This window comes from Pygocentrus nattereri, chromosome 20 (genome assembly GCF_015220715.1).
Source record: "Pygocentrus nattereri isolate fPygNat1 chromosome 20, fPygNat1.pri, whole genome shotgun sequence".
Lineage (NCBI taxonomy): Eukaryota > Metazoa > Chordata > Actinopteri > Characiformes > Serrasalmidae > Pygocentrus > Pygocentrus nattereri.
Window position 1 is genome coordinate 23588007 of NC_051230.1, and position 25742 is coordinate 23613748.

At 39.3% G+C, this 25742-nt stretch overlaps 1 protein-coding gene across 2 annotated transcripts in view; it reads right to left on the bottom strand.

Moving 5' to 3' along the window:
* The window catches only part of ssh1a (slingshot protein phosphatase 1a), a 68547-nt gene that overhangs the window by 21274 nt on the left and 21531 nt on the right, over nucleotides 1–25742 (bottom strand). Inside the window, exons 1-2 of one of the 2 annotated variants that reach the window (XM_017686915.2) lie at nucleotides 17098–18211; nucleotides 6556–6656 (exon numbers count right to left, since the gene is read on the bottom strand). In XM_017686915.2, coding sequence (XP_017542404.1) covers nucleotides 6556–6656; nucleotides 17098–17195 — 199 coding nt within the window. In that variant the 5' untranslated portion in view covers nucleotides 17196–18211. Of the gene's footprint in view, nucleotides 1–6555; nucleotides 6657–17097; nucleotides 18212–25742 lie in introns of those variants that run through there. The other variant, XM_017686907.2, reaches the window with a different exon arrangement.

Below are 25742 nucleotides of genomic sequence, written 5' to 3' on the forward strand. Positions count from 1 at the left end.
TTTAACTTTGGCATAATGAGGTGTGAAGTGAGATCCCACCCAAAACAACTTCCCTTTCAGGTTTGACCACAACTGATGTCCAAATGCGTTCCCATTCTCGCATCTCATGACTTTCTCAAGTACTCTCCATCTGCGGTAATCTGTGGTTTAAATTCGTATGAACAGTTTTTAGTGATCGAGAAACCAGCAAAATCATCAGTCTTTAATGTACATTAAAGGCTGATGGCACACATGGCACACATATTCTATAGACACTGGACACAAGGATGGACACCATCACTTACTCACACTAAATGGCCTAAAAGTCTAAATGAGGCATCTTTAAATAAAACACTGTTTATATTGGTCTTATAAAGTAATTGCAAGCATTTAAGCACAAGTCTTTCAGAAAGTTATTTTACATGGCACGCTCTAAAATGAGAAAACTGACAAATATTGTTCAAATATTACTGAATTGTACTTTCAGTAATGGTGACTGGATAAGATGTTGATATATCTACTAGGCTACTTTAGTTCACAGTATATGGCACTGAGTCATAATGCAAGTTAGACATTATGACGTTCTGGACCTTTGCTTGAGGAAATTTTATTTAACTGGACCTTACTGAAGTTTCTGGCCTAGCACATTAGATCTACACACGAAAGAATTAAAGCTTTCATTTCAAATATTGTTCTTATAATGTTGAAGGCTCTAATAAACATAACACTTTTAATAACTGAGTTCATTAATTGTGTGTTGTGTTTAAAACTGTTTTTTTTCATTGGTAGTTATAATGACATAGGCTAGTTCTTGGGTTGCCTCCGTACAGTACATAATGCTTCCTAGCTCATCTTCCATGCAAATTGAATCTTTTTTATTCCACACAAGCTGAAGCACTTTTACCCCTTCTGGTTCAATCAGTTGGTCTCAGTCAAACACCCGCCCCTTCGAGGACAAGATAGCATGTCCCTGCATTGAACTGATCATACCTCATCACGTTTTCTACATAGTTTTCAAGTCAGTTGAACTTCAGCTGCGTTTAGCTTTGAAAGTCAAACTTCTGATGCTCCGTTTACATATGGGCAGAGTATCATCTGTGTTTGGTCAGCAAGTGTGCTTGAACTGATAAACAACCTATAAGATCTGGAGCCAATTAAATAAATCACACACTCCCAAACGTACATTGAGTCTTTAGGACCTGCGAAACAAGACTTTGTACCAGAAAACCAGTTCTCCAGGCAAAGACCATTTGAATGCTCATTTGTATGCATCCCATTCCCAGGCCGGCCTGGCATGACCGTGAGCATTCTCAGCAACACAGGGTAAATATCACGTGGCAGTCAGACGAGCTCATACATCTCAACCATCATCAGCCTTAATTAACAGTTTGGGTCCTGATCAGATGCTGTTTTTTACACCCAGCATTTTCTTTTAAAGGGGTCCAAGCACCAAAGATGCTGGAACACTATTGTTTTTGTTAAGATTTTCTGTCTTTTTTGGCAACATTGTAGGTAACTAGTGTTCCATCACTGCCATCGTGAGTCATCCCCCATGGTTGGCATGGTGATCGGAAAAGGGGGTTGACTAAGGCCCACATCTGAATAGAACCTGTCTGGAAGCAGGATTGATGTGTAAGAACAAAACCACCTATTTTGTCTAGTTTCAGGGTTTTTACTGACACTGGTCTACTTTCAAAATAAGAATGATGTTCCAGGTTCAGTTATTGCTCCTGTGCACCTTAACAAATTACGCACACAAGAGGGAACCTGATCCTGGATCAGTACTCTCGAGTCTGCATCCACTTTGCGTTGAACTTTCTTTGACCTTTAAAAAAAAAAAAAGCATGCTTGAGTTGCTATACTGCACTGCATTTCTCTTTGTGAAGAAAACAGGTGTAACCTCCGTCCCACCTACCCTTCACGAACCCTCCAGGAGAGAAACTGACCTCAGGTCAGTGCCAAAGGGCAGCACTCCGCAGCAGCTGCTGAGAATTTGCATTTGCATCCACACGGTGGCGTAACTACTAGGGCAAATGCACTGAAGCCTTTGGTGCAGTGAGAACCACAACAACTGGGCTCCCTAAAATCTTTGTTGGGCCCTCTTATAGATATAGCCACAACTACAAACTATAAACAGCTATACCTATATGAGCTTGTTGGACATTCCATTCCAAACCATGGGCATTTATATGGAGTTGCTTAGGACAGTGTTTACATGAAGTGATCATAATAATTGTTTCATCCCAAACTGATGTATTACTATTTGATAACTTGGTGTATTGTGAGGTTTAACATACATAGTACTTTATTTGTGGACAAAATATGGTTTTGCTTAATATGCAGCTCGGCAGGCTGCTAACGAGTTAACAGGCGAATTCAGTAATATTCAGAGTTAGGTCTTAAGTTGTAATACTAATGAAAAAATTTACTGCAAAGCTGGAACATAAAGTAAAAAAAATCCCTGAATGTCTGTTACAAGGTTTGTTTGTTCAAAATCTGTGTGTAGACTTGAGCCATGTAGTATTGAACCCAGTGTGTGCCATTATGTGTATGCAAATGTTTGGACCTTCCTGGTCAAATAAATTGATTTTCTGAGGGAGAATAAGTTAACACACTCTCTGCAGTGACTCTACAATTACGTTTATTTGCTGAATTAAACATTTTGGTAAAATATAAAACATACATTTTGACCACTATGATAACTATGAAACTGTTGAATTTCTAAGTGTTCTTTGGGGGTGCTCTTTGTGACCTGATGACATTATGACATTACAAACAGTTAAAAAATAAATGCAATATTGTGAACATATAAACTGATAAAAGATTAGATAACTATAGATTAGATAACTATGATTTTTTTTGGCTAAAACTGACTTTGGCTAAATACACAAAGCCACATAGAACAATACATAAATAATAAGTATTTTCACAACACAGTGTAATACGGTGATGTAGTTAATGTCCAATTGCTCATGGTTGCAAGTTGTGACAACTACAGAAAGTAACAAGAGTTTAGAGATAAAAGAGTGGTATTAACATGCATGTGTACAGGAACACCCTCTCTCTCTTTCTCTCTTTCTCTCTCTCTCTCTCTCTCTCTCTCTCTCTCTCACTTTGATAGTGAACTCTGCCAAAAAAGGAAGACATCTCTGTGTTCTCAGACTTGATGATGTATTCAAAAACAACATGTAAAATCGAAACTTAACATCCCGTAAGTCGTCGACAGCGTGACCAAGAGCAGCTGACACAACAGCACTGAGATAACATCAGATGAGCTAAGTGGGTTAAGAAGGAGAAGAACATTCAACAAAAAAGTGAATAAATCTGATGCCAAACGGTGGGACAGGCCATCCAAAGAGAAGTGGAGGTTTATTTACATCAAGTACCCCCAAGACTCTACTGTCACTGTGCGGTTCATGTCCTACTGATTGCAAGCAGAACTACAGGCCACGCAATGCTATTTGTTTAAGCAAGAACATACCATTCAGGATCTCTTAGTTTACCTCATTATTCACACCTCTGGGTGGTAGAAGCATGTTAGCTCATGCACCTGGGCTTGTGAATGGAGGAGTGAGAGCAAGCAGCTTCAGTCAGCTCGGAGAACCAGATGCAAGAAAACGTTGAAGTATAGACCAGCCATCATTTATTTCATTTACAGTTAAAATGGTCATTGAGTACAAGTTATCCTTTTACACAGTACAAAGTATACATACTTTTCAGAAGATATTTCAGAGAAGATAATCCACTTGCATAAGGAAGGAGAAAGTCAAAGAAAAATAAGTGAAAAAACAGCAGAATTTAAAACTGGAGTTTAAATAATGATGAAGATAAAATGGGATTCCTTACAGCTGTGCAAGACCTAGTACATCACCAAAACTGTCCCTATCAAATAAACAATACTTAAAGGCAAATCATGCGCCACTCTTGCTTCGGATCTAAAAAAATCCACAGGTTTTTCTGTCCATTCTTCCACTCTAAGAAGACAACTCAACACTATAAGTCCGAAAGAATGTGAAGCTCACATGTAGCCCATGGGTTCTCTGAATAATGGACTGGCCACCCCAGAGTCTAGACTTCAACATCATTAGAAGTGTTTGTAAACACACATCATCAGACGTACAAGATGCCAAACCAACTTCTAATACTGAAGTTTGGAGGCAGATCCGTGCAGATCTCTTTGAAAAACTGAAAGCAAATGTCCAGAAAAGAATGAAAGCTGTAATAAAAGGTAAATGGTGGACATGTTAAGAGCTGAAAACAAGATATAATTTAATTGTTAAGGTTTCTGTGTAATTTTCTGTTCTATATAACCTGGAAGCTAAACGAAGTTTGTACTTTATGGCTGTTTTAAACAGAAATTATAAATGAATCTGATTTTTGCACTGCACTGTACAGTCCACCTCCCAGCCAAGAGCATCTCTTCGGTCACAAACTGATCACTGAAGAAGAACTACAGGGTGATGAATACAGTCAAATGTGGTCCAACAAACAAAAACTGAAGGTAACTAGAGATACAATCAAAACATGAACTTACTGGAACTTACTGCCATGCCAGGTAGTGTCAGTGTCACTTTGAGAATGATCCAACACCTAAATAATATCTGAACAACAGCAGTCCTGTGGTCAGAGACTGGTCAATGACAAATGGGGTAAAGGGGAACTGATATACTGTGCAGCAAACAGATATACTGTGCACTACAGTCTGCAACTGTACACCCATATTGAGGACTTTTAAGATAGGTGGAGTTCATAAAGTGGTCAATGAGTGGAAGTACGCAGGAGGTGTTATCAACCCAGTTTGTAGAACACAAAGTGGTCAATTACAGTTCTATAGGAATTGTACTATCCCCTGTTCTACACCTCACCGGCACATCAGAGCAGAAGTGCTGTGCTCACATCTCCAATATGCTGCACTAAACCGCTAATCCGGCTAATCCACATAAACACACACACTTACAGGCCGCACTTGTCTGGGACATGCTTAACCAGCAGTGTGCATTGTGTGTTGACGTTCAATGCAGGCCCTGAGAGTGTTCTGTGTCTTTGCAGGTGCTGTGCAGCATCTGCTATCCTCACACTGCCCGAGGACACATACATACTTCTACAGCACCAGCTGAAGGTTACCAGCAGAGCATCAGGGACAGAGCACAGGCAGAAAAAAGGGAGTGTGCAGTGAGGTTGAATGGAAGATTTATGGAAAAAATGTGAAGAGAGGAATTATGCAAGCAGAAAAACACAAATGTGAAAAAAGACAAAGTGATTAAAGGAGCTACTGATGCAGTGGTGGAATACAGACAATAAATACAAGAAGAATTTTTTTGCAGGGGCTTTTACATATAAAATCACTGGAGACTTATATTTTCACACATACAATACTGTGCAAAAGTCAGAAACCATCCTTACTTCAGTTTTTGTGTCTGGGACAAAAAAACATTGAACAGAAAATGACATAATATCATTTTTTTCAGTATTTAGTGTTTGTCCACCCTTTGCTATTATTGCAGCTTCCATTCTTTTCTGGACACTTGCTATTTTTTCACACCTCCAAAGATCAGTCTTAGAAGTTGGTTGCATTTTTCTGCTTATCAGCATCCAAGCAAGTTTAGACTCATCAGTCTATAAAACCCCACTCAGACGTCTAGCTTCAGGGTTCTAGTGCAAATTTTCTTCACATCTTTCTTTTTTTAGTAGTCTTCCTAACAGCAACACATCCTTTCAGGAACATGTCACTGAGTCTTCTCACAGCAGAAGGATTGACAAAGCTGTGGACATGTTGAGATTTGAAGGAGTGGAACCTCCCTTTCTCCAAGCTTTAAGTAGTGTTGATCTGATGGGGAAAGTTTAGGTGGTTTACCAGAACTTGCGTGGTTGTTATGAGTTCCGTTTTCTCTAAGAGCTCTAATCCTCTGTTGGTCTCCAGTTCAGAAAACGCTGTTTCTCTCACTTATTTTCTTTCAGCTTTCTCCTTCTTTATGCAAATGGTTTATCTTACATCTAATCTCCTCAGAAATATCTCAATTTTAGAAACACATGGGAAAGAAATGTGAAGGCTGCTGAGGTGACTGGGTAGCTGTGGTGTGAATGTTCATGTCTGTTTGAAGGGAAACATCAGGTCAATGAGCTCTTTCAGAGCAGCTTTTTTTTTTTGGGAGGACACATCTGGAAGTGGTTGGGTTTAAGAATGGAACAATGAAAAAAATGGCAAAAGTGACCACAAATTAAATACTGATAGATTTGATTTTATACGTCTCATATTTTATACTAAGACTTTTGCATAATTTTTAATTAAATATCCATTTGTTGCTTTTTCTGACACTGAAAAATGTATAACTAACTTAATAAATAAACAACTCTATTATATTCTAAAACTGAAAAAAAAAACTGATGCAGTTAAATCACTTGTATAAATTTTCATTGTGCTGATGCGATTCAGAGATTTTTTTAAAAGACACAGACAGAAAGGAAGGAACACTTGTAAAAGAGGGTGAGTCATGAGGTGAGTAAATCCTCACCTGAATGTTTGTGGTGGGGATAAACTCCACACTCAAATGACGTGTTTTGTGCGCATGCACTCACCTGCATGTTTGTGATGGGGGTGTGGCTTCTGACCCTGCGCACTGCTGCCCTGCTGTAGGAACAACGCCGCCCCCTTCACCATGAGAAAGCTCTCACTCAGACTGCAACAGAGAGGAGAGAGAGAGAGAGAGAGAGAGAGAGAGAGAGAGAGAGAGAGAGAGAGAGAGATTCAATATTTTGGCTCCGTCTTGCTCAAATATCAAATATTTCTGATTATTTTCTTATTAGAGTGCCATTCATACTAGATCAGCAGTGCGAAGAACCAGCATCTCCCTGGGAACATAACTAGCAAAAAGGTCCAATGCACACAGCACGAAACGAGCTAAAGTAACTGGTAAAGCCGCCAAACACACGAACCACCACCCCAGTTCCAGTGACTGGCAAAAAGGTTCAACAAACATAGCACAACACTGGCTCCATAAACTAGCAAAAAAGGTCTAACGCACATAGCACAACAAGAACCCCTTTGACTTGGAAAAAGGTCCAATGCATATTACACAATATGAACTCCATAACTGCTTCAATGAATGTCAAAAAGATCCAATGCACGTAAGCACCACACAAGTTCCAGTTAATGGAAAAAATCCAGCATACACAGCAAAACACTAATTGCTGTAACTGGCAAACACGTCCAACATACAAAAGCGCCACACCAGCTCTAGTCACTCTCAAAAAAGTCCAACATGCTAAACACAAGAATGGATCCCATTAGTCTCCTACAAACTTGCTTACCAAATCTTGAGATGGGGAAAATCCCATGCTGTGACTCAGTGTTTAGTGAGCACTCTGAGCTGAGTTTAATTATCTCCTGTAAGCCATGCTGGTTTGGGAGAGCGATCCTGAAGAGGAGCCAGTCTCAGGAGCCAGAATGGCCATGAGGCTTGGGGACTGTTACGCAAGCCGTCTCACCTGCGCTGTTCTGTGTGCTCATGACAGCTTCTCTGGGCTTCTGTGTTCAAGCAGGATGACGGTTAATTTCCAACAACGTTTGACTCTCTAACAAAAACAAAAACAGGTGGGGTAATGGCCAATCACGTCAAGCTCAATGGACTTCAAACTAAGCAACAAGGCCTTGTTCGTTTTCTTGGAAAATTCTCAGATATAATGTGGTCTTAAATTGCTTGAGCCGTTAGCTTACAGTGAACAAAGCAAAACAAAAAGAGGAAAATTAAAACCAACCAGTTATCAGAAGTCTGAACTCTATTTTATCAAAGATGATGATTTGAACACTAACATCTAAAGAATTCCTTAATCCAGTGGTCACCATCCAAACACTTTGAGAAATGTATTCCTGCAGGTTTTAGCTCCAAACCTTATCTACCACAGCTGATCCAACCAATGTGAAGTGTGTGTCTTCCGGACTTCTTTATCGACTGAATCAGGTTTGCTAGGTTTTAGATTAGAGGTGAAGTGTTTTAGTCAAGTGCTTTAATTTCACTAGAACTCATTATCACAATTGATCCTAGTGAGAAAACAATTATCAAAATGGAAACAATGTCACTAAGAGTGGTTTGATGTGAAATGGTAAAATATAGAGAAATGTAATGTATTTCTTTACAGAGGTGGTGATGGGAACCAGGAGTTACAATGTGTACAATGCAAAAACAGCCATTTTATTGACTATTTAAAACCACCAGTGAACCTAAATGCACGTTTTGAGTTTTTATTCATAATGTTTATAATAGTTTATGGTGTAAAAGTAGAGGAGGCAGTGTATAGGGCAAGATGGAGGCAGATGATCCGCTGTGGTGACCCCTAAAGGGAGCAGCCGAAAGAAGAAGAGTTTATAATAGTTTAGTTTTTTTGTACTATTTTGTCCTACATATAATATTAAATAATGCCTCAGACATCAGGGAAAGTGTTTTTAACCATGTCATGTTTTAACTTTTTGTGAGGGAGTTTTTACATGCATTAAACTCATCAGACATCTGGTTTCCATCATCATCGTTTTGAACGATTTTCAAAATGCTGGTGACAGAAACACAGATACACATCAAACAACTCTGAATGATGTTTATTTACATCTCAATTGAATTGTGCACAAATCTTGAAAAGTAACTAGAATTTATTTCTAAAAAAGTAGAAAGTAACAACACACCATGTGACCAGAACATGTTACAGAACATGTTACAGCACACGTGACTCAAGCTGCCTTGCAGAAGGAGAGAAGGAGGAAAAGCAAAGAAGTAGCTAAAAAAATTTCAGGGTTGCATTTTTTTTTTCTCGCCCAGCTGGGGTCATGACCCTGTGCTGACTCAATTTTTGGGCATTGTCTCGCTCTGACTGGACTTCCTGTGTCCAGTGTCCTGAGGAACTCCAGGCTACACCCACCAGTAAACGATAAAGAGACAACAACAGAAGTGGCTTTGTCCTTCCTCCTCTCTCTCTTCTCTGTCCCCCCCCACTCCTTCTCTCTTTATCCACATCTCACTTTCTCTCCCTCTTTCTCTCTCGCCCCCTCTCTGTCCCTATCTCTCTCGCCCCCCACCTCTCTCTCAGTCTTCTGCTCGAAAGACAAAGTTAAGCTGTGTAAAGGATGCGGGGGTGTCTGCAGATTACAGGGGCTTTTGTTTCACTTCTCTTTTCTTCTCTTATTTCTCTCTCCCTCTTTCACTCTCTCTCTCTTTCTCTCTGTCCACCCTGCCAACAATCTACCCCAGTCCTAAGGGGTAAAGGTGTCTATCTGAGAACAAAAGAAAGAAAGTGAGTGATGAATATGAGAAGCCACAGAAGAGAGAGAAAAAAGAGAGAGAGAGAGGTAAATCAAACAGACTGCACACAACCCAAGGAGCATAATTATGTTTCGTAGCGAGGCCTACAGAAGCAACAGTATGAGTGAAAGGGGCTTTTGTCTGCAGTGAGCCCCCAGGATTAACTCCGAGTTCACCAACAAAAAGCATAGCAAGCATACATATTCTACGCTTTAGTGATCACATAGATCGGGTTGTCCAATCTTATCTGTAAAAGGCCAGTGTGGCTCCAGACTTTCACTCCAACAAAGCAGGAGGTCACCTGATAAAACGTTTCAAGTCTAAGACAGACTGATTAAAAGTGGAGTCAGGTGGGCACCAGCTTGCTTGGAGTGAAAAGCTGCAGCCACATCAGCCCTTTGCAGATAAGACCGGACACCCTGATGTAGATGGTAGTTGTGGCATCTGAGGTCAACCTGCTAAAAAATGATCAGTCGAATTTTAACTAGCGAAGCAGCAAAACATCAATTAATGGACCAAGTCATTTTGGGCTGGTTCTGGTCCATTCTTCGTGAAATTTACACACAATGTAAAGTGCAATAGGCATTTTCAAACTATGTCAAAAACTAAACAAAAGATCCAAGTCCATATCATGTAAGGAAACCAAGCTGCAAAAACAGCCTGTTTAGAATCAATTGTTTTTGTGATTTCAAAAAGACCAACATGTTCCATTTATCCACCTATTCACCCCACAGTACTTAAGATCCACCCATTCAGGCTGAAGTTCTAAGGAGTCTGGACTGGCTTTTTCAGCCTGGACTGCGTTTTGAATGAGGGCAGCCAATAGCAACAGAGCTTATTTACATAAATCAGCACAGCCTGCTTAGAGAAGTTGGAAATGGTCATTTGGAATTAGTTACGTCATATGTGGACCTCAAGGAAAGAAAAAAAAAAAAACAAACAAGAAAATTGTAAGTTATACCTTTGAAAATTGTAAAATGCTGAATGCAATATTTATTAGATCCCAAAAGGCAACTAAGGCTGAATTTTAGATCACCTGTGCTGTAGAAACTGAAAACAATTTTTGGCCTTTTTTCTCTTACTGTGTTACTGAACCCCCTCTACCTTGAGACATTGCAGAAATCTATAACCAAAAACAAAAAAACCTTAATCTAAATAAATAAATACAGTGTACACACTGAGGAGAGTGAATTAAGTGAACTCTAAAACACAGAGGTAAAGGGCAGAAGACAGGAGAGAAGTGACAAAGTGATTCAGAAATGAAGAATAAATGAGTTCAATAAGGTTTTAACCTAGCATCACCTGAAGATGTGAGTCTACAGACCATAGTGAAAGGAACTGAGTGAGTGTACAGTACAGTTACAATACTTACTGCCTATAACCCTTTTTCTTAAAGCTACAAATATTTTATTAAAGCAAACTTACCAATAAACCCTGCAGTCAAGAGCAAAGTCAGTTTGGAATGAGTCCTGTTGCAGAACCTAATTTACTATTTGACTTTTTCAGACTTTGATTTAAAAATGTCGAAGTCTGGACTCCCTATTAGCTATGAAAGCATGATGAGTAAGACTCTAGAGTAAGTGCAAGACAGGTTTACAACTTCAATAAATGGATTCATGGAGTGGTCAGAGGTCATTATTGTCATCACAAAACAGCTTTTTGATTTGTATTTGTTATTTTCTAAAGCATCCAGATGAGGCTTTCCATTACAGAGACAGTCGTGGCAGTATTCCATCCATCCCTAATCACTCTGGACTAGTTGGGAAATCTTCAAATGGGCAAGGTTTACACAGCTATACTTTATGCTTGGTGTGGTTTGAGTAGTAAATATTGCCACAAACAGATATTTCTTCGTCTAAGGGAGGGGTGTGCATCAGTTGTTGCACCCTTCTGTTGGGACCAACTGAAGCATACATGATTATCCAGTGTTTCTGCTATGGTTGTCCTGCCCCCAAAACCTGCTTGACCACCTTGGAGCCATTTGCATGTCATTCAACCTCCTGCTCTGAAGAAAAGTACCACCTGGATGCTCCAGAGAGTAATGGAGTCTAGCAGCACATCACTGTCCAATTTCTGTGACGATTTATAATAAGGTTCATGACAGCCCACCCCTGTGTGAATCTTTTTCTCAAAGTTGTATTCCTGCCTTACACTTGCGTTGAACTCCTCACTCTCCATATTATCATAACTAACATCCTGCAGGTACACAATCAGTTTTTTGATAATCAGATATTTCTTTGAAATGATACCAGCACCTGTGTTAAATCTTGATTGTAAACTGTAACTATTTGTATCATAATGTCACTACTTGGTGCAGTCCAGAGGAGCTCCCCTTTTGAGCTTAGGTTCATCTCAGTCTTTCTTCCTCATGCTCTAGGCCAGAGGTCTTTAATTAAAATTCAATAAGGTCCAGTCAAAGAAAATATCCTCAAGCAAAGGTCCGGAACATTATACGCCTTGCATTATGATTCAGTGCCATATACTGAATACTGAAGTAGTAGTTATATCAGCATCTTAGGTAGTAATGCAAAAATGAGTCAAAGTCAGCCAGTCACTAATAAGGTTGATCATGGAAAGAGTCATATCTGGACAAAATATTGCTAAAAATATGTATTGTTGTATGGATGTTATCAGGCTACATTCAGGTTAAGAGAGATTTGTCAGGTTACAGTAAGGCCTGGATGGAATTTTGTCAGGCTATAATTAGGTTCAAGCTGAATTTTGTTAGACTACATTTGGGTTCAGACAGAATCTTATCAGACTACAGTCAGGTTCAGGTTCTTGGGCTATACTCGAGTTCAGACAGTCTTTTTGTGCTACAGTCAAGTTCAGACAGTCTTTTTGGGCTACATTCGGGTTCAGACTGTATTTTGTTGGGCTACAGTCAGGTTCAGACTGTATTTTGTTGGGCTACAGTCAGGTTCAGACTGTATTTTGCTTGTGAGATTGTAATTATATATACAGCTATTATCAGGTACATACAGAATCTTATCAGGCAGATTTAGACAGATTTTTGGCAAGGCTACAGTTGGGTTTTAATTGTATTGGGTTGCAGTCGGTTTTAGGTTCAGAAGTCAATGCTAAGGATTTAGTTGGTTCTGTATATTGGGGTTTGGTTCAAATCTTCAAGGCCAATAAAAACAAAAAAAAACAGGTCAAATAGCCAAGACCGACAACAGCGTAATGTCTCGTATAAACCAGGTTTGAAGGCGTAATAAATCAGAGAAGGAGTCTGTCATACCGGGTCAAACTCGGCTGAGTGTGCTCCAACCCAGCAGCCTCAGGGAACCTGCTATCACGCACCCCACAAACTACAGCAGGCTAAAAATACACTCCCTATCACAGCAAACAAGAGCCTCAAGCATGTGTGCACTCACACTCTCACACAAACATGCATACACAGACGTGCACACAGCCCTAACAGCCTTTATGACTACCTGAGCTGCTTTCATAACTCAAGTACACAGCCTTCACTGAACTGTGCCAGTGAATTCATGCACTAATTACACATGGAACAAGCTGTCACTCAGCCCTACGTGTTCTGATGGATGATGTTTGGCATTATAATTTCCAAAGGAACGTTGTGCTAATGATCATAACTCACTTATACACCAATGGCTTACTGTCAGACGCCTCCCCGCCTTCGATGACAACTCAGCGAAACAAAACTCGAAGAAAAAACACAACAAGCAACACCATATTATAATTCAAATCAGGCCGGCATCAGCTTTGTCTTAAGCATTAAAATAAAGCAGTGAGAAGCTGATGCTATTACGCAATAGCTTGTCCCTTTTTTTCTCTCAACTTCTTTAACAGCAATCTGGTTGATCCTTACCACAGCACTTGGACACTTCTGACTTCATCCTCCTTAAGAAACTGATTGCAGCCTGATTATCTTTTTTCTCTACATTTTCTCTCAGAGTCGCAGTTCCAGCAAACTTATAGGTTTCACAATACAGCAACTTCATTAAATGGCATGTAAAATATATAAAGATTATTTTTGGGCATCACTGTTATAAGTAAATAACAATAAGGCACTATTAGAGAAAGAGAGTCATTGTTTATCATAACTTCACTTGATGAGCCGAGAGGTTCAACTCCATTTAATATTCAAAACAGTTTTCATTTTTACACATATTTTGACATAGAGTAAAAAAAACTCGGCAGAAATGAGAAATACGGAACTAAAATTAGCTACATTCATAAAAAAGTTTGTATGCGCATTTGAAATGATTAAATATCTTGGCGATAAAAAAAATAAATCAAATTATGATGGAAACGCATTTGTCAAATAAAAAACATTAATAATCAAAGGTTTCTGTTTTTGCCCAGAATAAAAGCTACTAAACATGACTTTATGAAGGTAGCATCTTCTGGAGAATTAAATAAAGAAATGAAAACATGTTTTTGTCTTACCAACAAACGTAAAGGTAATATTAGACAGTAAACTGACATAATATGCCTACTTCAATTATTTCCTAACCCATAAATTTAAAGAAATTAGCAAAGTTAATAAAAAGTCAACATTAAAGGTTTTAAAGAACCTCTTTATTTCTCACAAATGTTTTACCAGACATGAGCATTAGGCTAATTCTTTTGTACAGAGCTGATGAACACTCTTCCCCAACATTATTTGGTTTAATTTAATTTGACAGCTGGATGGAAACCTGGTTAATGATTAGGGATGCACTGATACCACTTTTTCTCATATATGTGTCCTGTGCACTCGCACTTACATCTCTGTGTACCAGACTTTTCCAGAGTTTAATGCATATTGCAGTCATTCACACTGACAGCAGCCAAAGTCTGAGCTTTTTTTCAGCTTGGTTGAACCAACAAGCTGCTAGACCCTGCCACGGTGTTATGCAGCTGTTATGCTAAAGGCAAAATCAAATCTAAAGGCCGTCAATACCCCAATACCTGGCAGTTCCTTCCATATGTCTATGTTCACTTCCTCAATAACAATAACTGACTGCAGGAGAGATTCCTGAAAGAAGTCTGGCTCAGCCATTCAGATAAAGGGCTCATGATAGCATGTTTTACACTTTGTATACGTCGTTAACTGGCTTATTTGTAGTGTCCCGCTGAAACTACTGTCTAAGAAAGAATTATAACTAGTATATCACCCACTACCACTGCTTTACCATGATATTACAGATCATGCGCATTTGAGCATGAGCATGAGTATGAGCATGACCACTAACTGCATTAATACAATTAAAGCAACACAGACAATGGCTTCCTTTTCATCAACAGCTCATTTCTGATGTGGTAAAAGATCAGCTTCCTTCACAATAAATGACCTGCATGGCTAAACGTCAATGGAGGTCGTTCACAAAGCAAGGCTTGGTCAGAAGAACTATTTGAAGAGAGAGTTCAAACAACTGTCTTTGAATGAACCCCTGAACATGCCAGTAGTTTGCATGTGTGGTTCATAGCATTCAAAGCTTTCTCAGAATTGTAACAATGACTATAGAAGATGACTGGTATCGATGTATTAGTTTGGAAGATAATCACACACTTGTATTGCCACTAACAGGAGTTTGGTCATTTAAAAGAATAACCTGGTTAAAAATAAATAATGTTTTCACAATTCTCCACTTACCCTAGATGTAGTCAATCAATCAGGATATGTTTGGTGTCCAGTTCGTGCTTCTTTAGTTTAAAGTCATGAGTATGACTTACTATAGACTATAAAATATAAGCATAACTTCACTGTGTAGCTGAACGCTGGGAGCAGCCAGGTTTGACAGCAGGTGTTGTGTTGAACACTCACAAATAGGCACTGCATATTATATTCACAATTTGTGATGTCTTTACATATAAACTCTTAATTTTAATGTTTATAAACAGAAGCTATGATTGATTCAGCACAACACTTGTTTAAACAACACTGCCAGTTTGGGTGAAGGTTTGTTTGGTTTACAGTAAGTCATACTGAGCCCTAAACCACATCACCAAGTCTGTTGACCTTAATGAAGACCTGGAAGCAGTTTGAGAGAGAAGTTCTGGGGATGTATTTAAACTAAAGATCTGGGTGCCTACTGACTTGTGGTGGTAGCTACATCAACCTCACAACTCGTGTTAAACGAAAGAAGCCAAATTTGGACCCCAAACATGTCTTGACTGGTTGACTGTATCTGGAGTAAATAGAAATTAGATTTTTCACCAAATCTTTCTTTTAACTCAACCCAGACTAAAACGTCACATGTTGAACGCTGATTTACAGTGAGACACTCATGATATTCACATTTACTTATTTAATAACAGCTGACTTTTATGAACATAGCAGAAACTACATGAGAAAGTCACATGTACAGTGTGCATAGGACTTTATACCATACATAAATACTCTGCTGCACCCCAGCAAAGTTGTAAACACAGTGTTGTGGGAAGTCCCCTTTAAATCATCTACTGAATTCTTAGAAAATGTCACATAATTTTCTTTATCAAAAAGGGGAAAATCTCCTTGATTTCTGCCACATCTTTGGTGTCATTAGCCTTTGATACCACTTTTTTTCTCCGATACTTAAAGTTTGAGGACCGGTTAATATCTGTATGCTGATTTGCTGTAAAATACACTGTTAATTGCTCCAGTTCACATGAGAGCACATAAAAGTAGACTTTATGAAACATTTCTACTGATAGTGGTCCGATGCTTACAGCTACCTAAAATCCACTGTCGTATTAATACTTGCTTGGTTTTATTATTATTATTATTATTCAAGAAAAACTTACACAGTGTAAACTGCAATAATTTATTCACAGTAATTTCTTTATAAGTTATCTGCCTCGTGAATTCATCACTATACAAATACAAGACATTCTGGATGCTGATTCTTGATTCTTGGATACTTGATTCTTGACGTTGTACAGTTTCCTCAATCATTAAACCATCATCTTCATGCTGAACGCATCTAAAAGTTCTTCATTTTCTACAGCTACAAATTATTATTGAGTAATAGCATCACGTCATAATAATTTGAGGCATGTGTCATCAACAAATACAGTGATTCCTAAGTTTTGAACAGTAGCCGTGCAAGCATGGAAGGATCTCGGCATTGCCAAAGCTGTTGAGTAACATTAGCGTTTCAGGAACAGCGTCAGAAGGCAAACTGGGTCTGTTCTGAGTGCAATATTACAATCAATAGGACCATATTCACCTTTTCTGATTGGTTTACACATCAAAACCATAATAGAAGATTGCTATTATATCTATTAGAAAATTCCAATATACATCTAATTCTGTTTTCATGATTTAGAAAAGCAATTTATCATTTGTATATCCTTCAGCCACAGTCATTGTTGCATTGTATAAATCTATGCATCTAGTCATATGCAATATTTTGTACATGCCAAATTACATATACTCTTCAGTAGAAAAAAAATGAAAACATAAAATGTTTCCTGTATAAAAGCTGAGGCACATTCTATCTATCACTTTTCATTAAATCAGTAAATAAATATAAATTTGATATTTAAGTTTAATTCCCTATAGAGGATTATTAATGTGTTTTAAACCTCCACAAAAACATGTAATTTTAACATGTACATACAACTATATATGTACATTTGTCTTGCAAACCTTCCTCCATCCAAATACAATCTCTCACTCAACTGAATGTTACAGCCTCACTGGTATGAATGTTATGACGCCACTGCCACATCTTCATGTCTTCAAAGAGATATAGGTCTCTGTATAAATCTACATATCTATATTGATATAACTTTCAAGAATTTCTTTATACAACAATTTCTGCACTGTCTCCCTTATTCTGTCTGAATGTATTACAATTTGAGTGCATCCTGAAAGTAGTTGGTGCAGACTCACATGCGGTAGATCTCATTCTGTGTGAGCACGGCATTCTCCACAAAGTATGGCAGCATGGTGAGCACGGCCCGTGGACGGGTGTCCAGCACCAGGTGCATCCTGCTCAGGCACAGGGAGCGCAGCCTCGCCCCCGGCCAAACCCAGATACCGTCCCGTCGCAAAACAAAGTCACAAACAAGAGAATATGCAAGGCGGATAGATCCCTTCAGAATGAGAGTGCCTCTGTTTGAGCAAGTTCCTGCTGGGCTGGGAATGCGTCGTCACTCCTCCCTCCCTTGAGTGCCCCTTCATTCGCTCTCTCTCTGTGCTCCCTCACAGGAGAACGGTAAGAGGGAGACAAACCGGCTTTCCTCCCTCTATGCACCGACTGACTGGTGGAATCTCCGCCCCAGAGCCTGAAGCAGGCTGACTCTATGTGTGTGCGTCTGTCTTCTTTCGTACTCACACACAATATCAGAGCGGCTGTACAAAAAAAATAAATAAATAAAATCCAATAGGGTTCTCAAATCTGGGTCCCTTTCTTTCAGAGTAAGCTGCCCAAATAGAGAGACTTCCCGGCTTTATTCTAACAGAGCTGGATTACAGAGAGGCTGAGAGAGAGAGAGAGAAACAGAATAAAATCTCTCCATATCCTGCAGTTTATATCCCCCTTGGTCCGAAGTGACAGCTTGTCATTAAGGATAAAACCTCCCTTTTTTCCCCCAGTTCTGGTCGTCTTTTTGTGCTTGGACCCCTACAAATTACACAGTTCAACAAGCACTAGATTCTGACACTGACTTGTTCTCGTCCTCCTGAATAAAAAAAAAAATCCCTTCTTTTTCCCCTCAAATGTAGTCCATTCTGCTATGACTGATTAGAAGAGACACAGCACTGCAGACAATGTAAGAGATCAAGAAGGTTCAAGCACCTTGGCACTTGAACCCTTAAAATAAAGCAAAAAACTAAAAAAGCACAGATTTCAAAAAGTGCTGACTGGCTTCTTCTTGTCCTCTAGGATAAAAGAAAACTGCTCATTTTCTTCCTTCTGATGCTTTGACTGATGTTAACGTAACCGTATGAGGGACAAAGAAAGCAACCAAATCAGTCCAGATGTTTCCAGCACCTTGGTGCTTGGTACCCCATAAACAGCAAAACAAGACTCCAAGAAGCGCCAGTCTTCTCCTCACTGGAGGCCGTGGGATGTTCTTTAGCTGGCTCATTGAAGTGACATGGCCACCGTCTATCTCACATCAGATGCCTGGTAGAGCCTCTGCTAAATCTCATTAGGGCTTGAAGGCAGGGGAGGGCCACCCCACCCCACACCACCCCACCCCACACCACCCCACTCCCTCCCCATCCCGCTCAGAAAAGGCACGCTGGTCCTGGGACACTGTGTAGAGCCCGACGAGGAACCGCTCGGTCTGGAACTGTAGTCTTTGCTTTAGTATCTAGCTGTAGAGCATGAGGGTCCAGCCAGAGGAGACAGGACAGAACAGAGCACTCTTCCTCTAACTCTGTATCTCTCTCTCTTTTTGTCTCATACGCATGCACACAAATCGAGATTAAGAAGGATAACTGAGGGGAGGGGGGGTCTATCTTAAAGCTGATAAGACTGTTCTGAGGGCAACCAGAGCAAGAAAAATATAGAAATTAAGACTCAGGAGAGAGAGAGAGAGAGAGAGAGAGAGAGAGAGAGAGAGAGAGAGAGAGAGAGAGAGAGAAAATAAAGTCAAAGAAATAAAGAAATAGAAAAAGAAAAAAAGAAAACATTTTAGGAGAAAGAAAGAAAGAAAGAAAGAAAGAAAGAAAGAACACATTTCAGGAGAAAGAAAGACAAAGAATGAAAGAAAAAAGAAAATACATTTTAGGAAATAAGAAAGAAAAAAAGAAGTGAGTGAGACAGAATTTGAGAGGGAGAGAAAGACAGAGAGGGTCTTTTGAGGAAATCACTGGAGCACTAGCGTGAGATCAGCTCTTCATGTTGTTCTCTGCTAAAACAGTGACATTAATGAGAGGCATTTACTCTCCTAAACCTGAGTCTAAACTAATCCTCTGATTTAAACACACAAGCAATCACACTAATGTCAGATGTCCTTTTACTCACTGAAAGTTGCTGTTAACTCACAAATTAATGAATAGCCAGCATGCTAAACTTTAAAGACACAGAAGCTCGTACACTGCATGATTAAAAATCAGTAGCTCATAACAAACAGAGGGACACCACTGCCAATTTAAATGCTTAGCAGCAGCTACAAAATCAAATACTTATAGTAAATAGTCCGTGTGTGCTGGTTTGGGTTCAGTGTCCTGCCCTTCATCCACAACTGCACAACGTTTGTGTCCTAAAGGCAGGGCTGTACATAAACAGCTTCAGCAGGCAGCACTGGTGCAAGAAAAATTACAAATGTTGTAGCACAAATTAAAATATAACACTGAGGTAAAAACTACATACTAGCACTTCTACTAAGATTTAATGTTATTACATGTAGAACAATTTATGTTAACAAAAGAAAAAACTGATTAACTGAAAGAGAGGAAACCCACACTAGCAGGAACTCAAGAACACATACATTTGCAAATTCCAAAATGGGAATTGAAATAGTTTATTATCTAAAGGTGATGTTTGATGCTGTTTAATCTGTGATCTTCAACTGAATCAGTTAATTCTAAAATAGAAATAGGACAAAGATAGTAAAGCCAGTTAGGATAGCAGGAGCGCCTCAACGTTTCAAGCGAACCAATATTTGTTTTCAGCAGGCAAACAGTAAAATCTGAAATTGTTGCTGGCAATACAACCATAAACTAAGCCAACTAAGCTGGCATCTTTACACGCACTCAAAAATCCGATCATAATCAGAAGTCGTTCATAACCTGATCATAATCAGAAATCTGAAATTATTGCTGGCTTTATGTGTGACATTACAGCTGCAAACTAAGCCAACTTTGGACATTTTTACATGCACTCAATAATCTGATCATAATCAGATTTCTGCAGTTAGATTATTCAAGTGGTCATGTAAACAGCATACTCCGATCTAGAAATCTGATTAAGAGAGCGCCGTTTTAGCTCAGTAATCTAATTTCTCAGCGCATGTATACTCCTTCTCTGATTCCTTTCAGATTCCTCATCTGTGCATGTGCGAAAACTATCACTGGAAATAAGCACACAGCACTGCTGTGAGATGGCAGCAAAACAATTTTGGAGCGATGATGAAACCAACTACATTCTCAATGAAATGAAGGATTTACATATTCTTCATTTTCTAGACGATTTATATTCATACTTTCACATAAAGTCGTGTGATTTTTTTTTTAAAAACCGCGGCATGAAGTTTAAGTTGCTTGTAGCAAAGCAGAAATCCGATTATTGTCTGACTCATGTAGACCTGGAGTTTCCCATTATCTGATTACTCAAGTGCAGACAAATGCATTGATCGTATTACGACAAAATCTAATTTTCTGCAGTTATTGGATTATTAAGTGCATGCAATGCACTCAATGAGGCAAGACATGTTTTGTGTCTGAAGTCTGCTTCTTTAGTTTTACACCGGAGCCAAAAGTCTAATGTAGCTAAAACACAATGAAAGCTACGCCACTCAATAGCAGCGTGCTAACTGCGCACTTTAACACGTGTTTCTCCACCCTGGTCCTGGGCGCCCACTGCCCTGCACATTGTAGTGCTTTCCTTGCTCTAACACAGCCACTTTAACTCAATAACAGGCTGCTAAAGAGCTGATTTGCTGGATCAGGTGTGTTGAGGCAGGGAAAACAGTAAAAAGTGCAGAGCAGTGGGCCTCCAGTAGCAGAGCTGGGAATCACTGGCCTAAACCACGGCAGACTTATTAAACCGAGTTGTTAAGTAATCTCAGATATACTTGCTTATCTAGCATCTGACATGATATAAGCTACAGTTTTCTATAGAAATGTATAGAAACACTATAATATTTAAAATGCATGCTAATAATTAGGGGTGCGGGAAAAAAAATCGATTCTTAGATGCATCGCGACGATGCAAAAATAGATTTTCTAAATTTATAACAATGTTGACGGAATGCAAGGGGCGGAACTTGGAAATGGGAAAGTGCATAATAAAAATACACATAGATGAGCAAGAAATCCGACCAGCTCTGCATTAAAGTCAGGTTAGGTCAGGAGTCACAACACAAATGTTAAGAACAAATGCCATTTTGTCATTTCAACAAAAATCAGACGACCTTGGGAGCCACAATATTTAATGCCCAGTATGTCTCAGTGTTTGCTGATGTCCCAGTTTGGCTAAAAAATTCTGAACGAAAACACGGACTCACTTTGCTCAGCTTTAAGCTTTAGCTGAGCTATAGCGGCTTTCCTCCCATCTCCGCAGAAGGAGAGCAGCTTATTTTAAAATGTTTCTCATCGTTCGGCTGTTTTACAAGGCTGAAGTCGCTTCTTATTCTCCAGCTTCTTGTTCGAATTTTTCCGTTCCACCTTAAATTCTGAGGCGCCGAATGTAAATGCGGCGGACCGGGTATATTCGAAAGAGAAGCGACTTCTGCTTCACAATTTTTTTAGTGACTGACAGTCTCTCCTTGCAGATTTAACATTCCAGGAAAACAACTGTGCTGCTTATAAATACGAATGAGTGTCCAAATGTTCGTCTTGGCTAAATCTCTCTCTGCCTTTTCGTGGCAGCAGCGTTTAATGTGCTCCAAACAAAAGCAGTGAATAAGAGTCTTCCAGTTCACTTACCACATCACGTCCATTTGGTTTATTAATACAAGATATTGGAAGTACATTAATTATAGATCATTACAAATACTTTGCTTTAAAAGTACCAAGTCGTCACACAGTAGCCACGTTTACATGCAGCCTAATAATCCGTTAGTAATCCGACTAATAGTTTGATTGGAATAGAATACGTCCATGTAAACACCTCAATCCGAAAAGTCTAGTCCGATTGAGGCCATTCGGAATACAATTTCTATCCGATTGAACGACACAGGTAAACCTCTAAATAATCCATTAAATATTAGAATAATTGCTGTGTAAATACGCCTGAATCTGATTACACTCCAATCGGACCGTGTAAGAACGTTCTGTGCGTGCACGTCGCGTCATCGCGAAAGGTTCGTAACGTTCAACATGGCGGAGCAGAAACTGGTCTGCAGAGGAGACGAAGTTTATGCTCTGATCTTTAAAAGACGGCAGTGAGACGGACGTTTTCCTAAGTCTGACGTCAGTTTAAAGCAATTAAAAACTCAAGCGCGCCAACGGGAAACTCATCTCACTCTGACTGGACCTCATGTGATGTTCGCTGTCATGGTAACGTTTACTCTAAGCGCTGCTCCAAACAAAGATTTCCCATCAGATTGTTGAATAGAGTGAGCAGATAAACACCTCAGTCTGAAAATGTAATCCAATTGTATTAAATCGGATTGTCAAAAATCTTTGCATGTAAACACAGTGAGAAAAAAAAAAGAGATCCTGTATAGAAAAAAAGATGCATCAAGGTGTTTTATAATTGCATCGCGACCCTCTGAATAGTAATCGAATCGAATCTTGAGGTGAATCTGTACGACATACTTTTGTCCATTTGTCAGAATAGTGCCAGAAGCAAGTCTACTTAATGAACTCAACTTGGTTTAAAACAAACACATGCTGATTTACACAAGAAAGCTCCTAATGAGCTTAAAATTCTGCTAGCAACATATAGCTCCGGTGCAAAACTAAAGAAAACTAAATTGCATTTCAATTTTATTGACAGACGTGACACAATGTTGTATGTGTTGTAATGGAAGTTGATCAGCTAATATTGAAAGCTAAATATTGTCTGTACTTTTGGCCATTTGTCATATAGCATCAGACACCACGCTTGGTTCGAGGCAAATGTATGAAGACTTAGTCATGCACCTTGCACAATGCTAACTGGTTAGACACAAGCTTCCGTTATTTGTTACCTACATTAACCTCCAGAGAAAACACCAACTTATATGCCTTTTAAAAACCCACTGAGAAGCACCAAGTTGCACTTCAGTCCTGAAAGCTGCTCTGTAAAATAAAGCTTATTATAGTGATTCAGATGCATCAATACGGGAGGCAGGTCCTGCTGTCAGGCAGCAGAAGCTTCATTTGTCTTGGCCATATGTTACATGAAACAGATGTGTAGTAGTGTCTGTGTGCATTCAGGTAAAAATAAATGTTGGTGTGTTTCCAGATTAGCCCAGGCTGGCTCTACTGCTGGAGCGGTGATTCACAGAACACACTAAACGCCTTCCAGCCCTGGCCATGTGACTCAGCATTACCACAGTGACTGTATCCAATGGTGATGCTCTAAGCAGACCGCAGGACACGCCAACAGGTGTCCCAGGCTGAGATGCCACCTGGACACTGACTGAGCTGTATGCACAGGTGTGTGTGTGTGTGTGTGTGTGTGTGTGTGTTTGTGTGTGTGTGTGTGTGTGTGTCAGTCCTAATCCAGCCAGCACATCCACAGGTTTCTTTTTACACTGTCAAGGCATGGGGTCATACAGCTCGCTCCTACAGGTATTACACAGAAATATGTATTCATATGCAATTCTATGCTACGTATCTATAAGTAATATGGCCATTACAAATCAATGTTTCCATAGTAAGCATATTGTTAAGAGCTGCAATTACACAACATATCAAATAACCTCATTCATATGCACTGTGCCAGACAGATATATAAGACATCATACAGCTTGCATATTAGAATCCTAATGAGTGTTTGTCTGCTGTCCCGCATGAGGAACATGTGACTTACCCATTAAGCTATATAACCAATTACAAAACACACACATGCAAAGCTCAAAATGGCTCCATACTGAACTACAGGCCTGTAAAAATGCATCAAACATTAGACTTATTCTCACACACAGTATTGTGTTTTAAGTGTGTGAGGCAATAATGGCTTAACTTAAAAAAAAAGAACCAAAATACCTGTTCATTCTTATTCATTTTTTATTTTATATAAAAAATAAATATGTATTGCTAGGATGCATCTTTACTAACACTCACACTCAGCTTCATAAAAACTGGCAGATACCATGTGGTGTTATCTGAGTGTATGCTGCCACGCTAATAAACAAACAACTTCAGCTGGCAGTAATCGAGGGTCCGCTCACACAGAGAAGCATTGCTGACCCCATGAAGGTTGGACCCAAAGTCACTGGTCACTTTGAAATTCCTGCCAGGTACTCACTGTGCAATTTTATCCCATTTTTAAACACACAAACACATTTACAGCCACTTCCCCAATACAGATCTAGACACATAAGCTACCAAAACAGAGGCAAAAAAGGTCACATTTGATACCAAAGTCTGTATATGTTGACTTCACTCTGTTAAACTGTACAGAACTGCACAGTATAGATTTTAATATGTTGATTTTTTTAAAACTGCTTTTGTTAAATGGGCTGCAGAGAGACTGTATAGTCCTGCCATTTATAGCGGCAGTGTTAGCAAAGCTGCTTTAGCCAAGTTCCTCAACATGTTTGCTCAGCACTCAGTCTTATATAATATGTCATGTTTAAAAACTATTTATGTGGTCGGTAGCACTAGAATTAGAATAAATATAAATAAACATTGCATTGATTTGTTCAATTCTAGCAGCACTTCATTAAAATCAGCAGCACTCCTGATTTAATTTAGTGAAGTACTGATAAGCCAAACTAAGTGATTCATGATAACTACAAGAATACTGGGTTTCCTTTGAGGAGAGGTTTGGAAATGGTTAAACGAACATACTGACATCACCACCAAAATCACCACTTTTGCATTAATGTAATTTGTCTTTATTCTAACAAATCAATATTTTTCTGAGGAAATAAACACTTACTGCCCAGATAAATTGTATATACAATGTTCTCAGATGCCTAATACCTTCGCACAGCACTGTCTATATGCAACAATAAATACTGCACATGTTTTATTTATAGGTGTCTATGTAATAGGGATTATCTAAACCCAATCCAAAACCCAGCTCCTATCTTAACCTCAGTGACCATTAAGAACTGAAAGAACTTAAAGGGGAATTCCATCAAGATGTCTACACAATGGTGGTTTGACATAAAATTTTTCATTGTAGAGAAAAAATTTGAGTTCTTTACAGTGGTGCTGATAGGAATCAGAGGTTGTGATGTCTACAACACAAATTTAGCCACTTTATTTACTACCCAAAACCACCAGTAAACCTACACATGTCTTCAGAAGCATTAAACTCTTCAGACGTTTTGGTCCTGTGGGTTAGTCCTGTTTTTCCTCATTCTGACATCCTGAAACATTACATTCTGTACATTTTCATCCTGACAATGTACAAAAACACACATTGTGACAGAGGCGAAAACACAGAAGAGGAGCTTTATTCTGCAGCACACGCGCACACACGCGCACACACACACACACACACACACACACACACACACACACACACACACACACACACACACACAGCAGCAAAGAGAGTCTCTTCAATGCAGCGACCAGCGTTACATAACAATCGCATTGTGTCACCGACTTGTGCTGATAGAGGGATGGAAGAATGAAAGATAGAAGAAAAGAAAATTGCAACCGTATCAGCTCTGTCCGACTTTTGTGAAAGTGACGGATCGACAAGCAGTCTCGACACACCACTTTGTGCCACACCTGCCAATCAGCAGTGAACCATG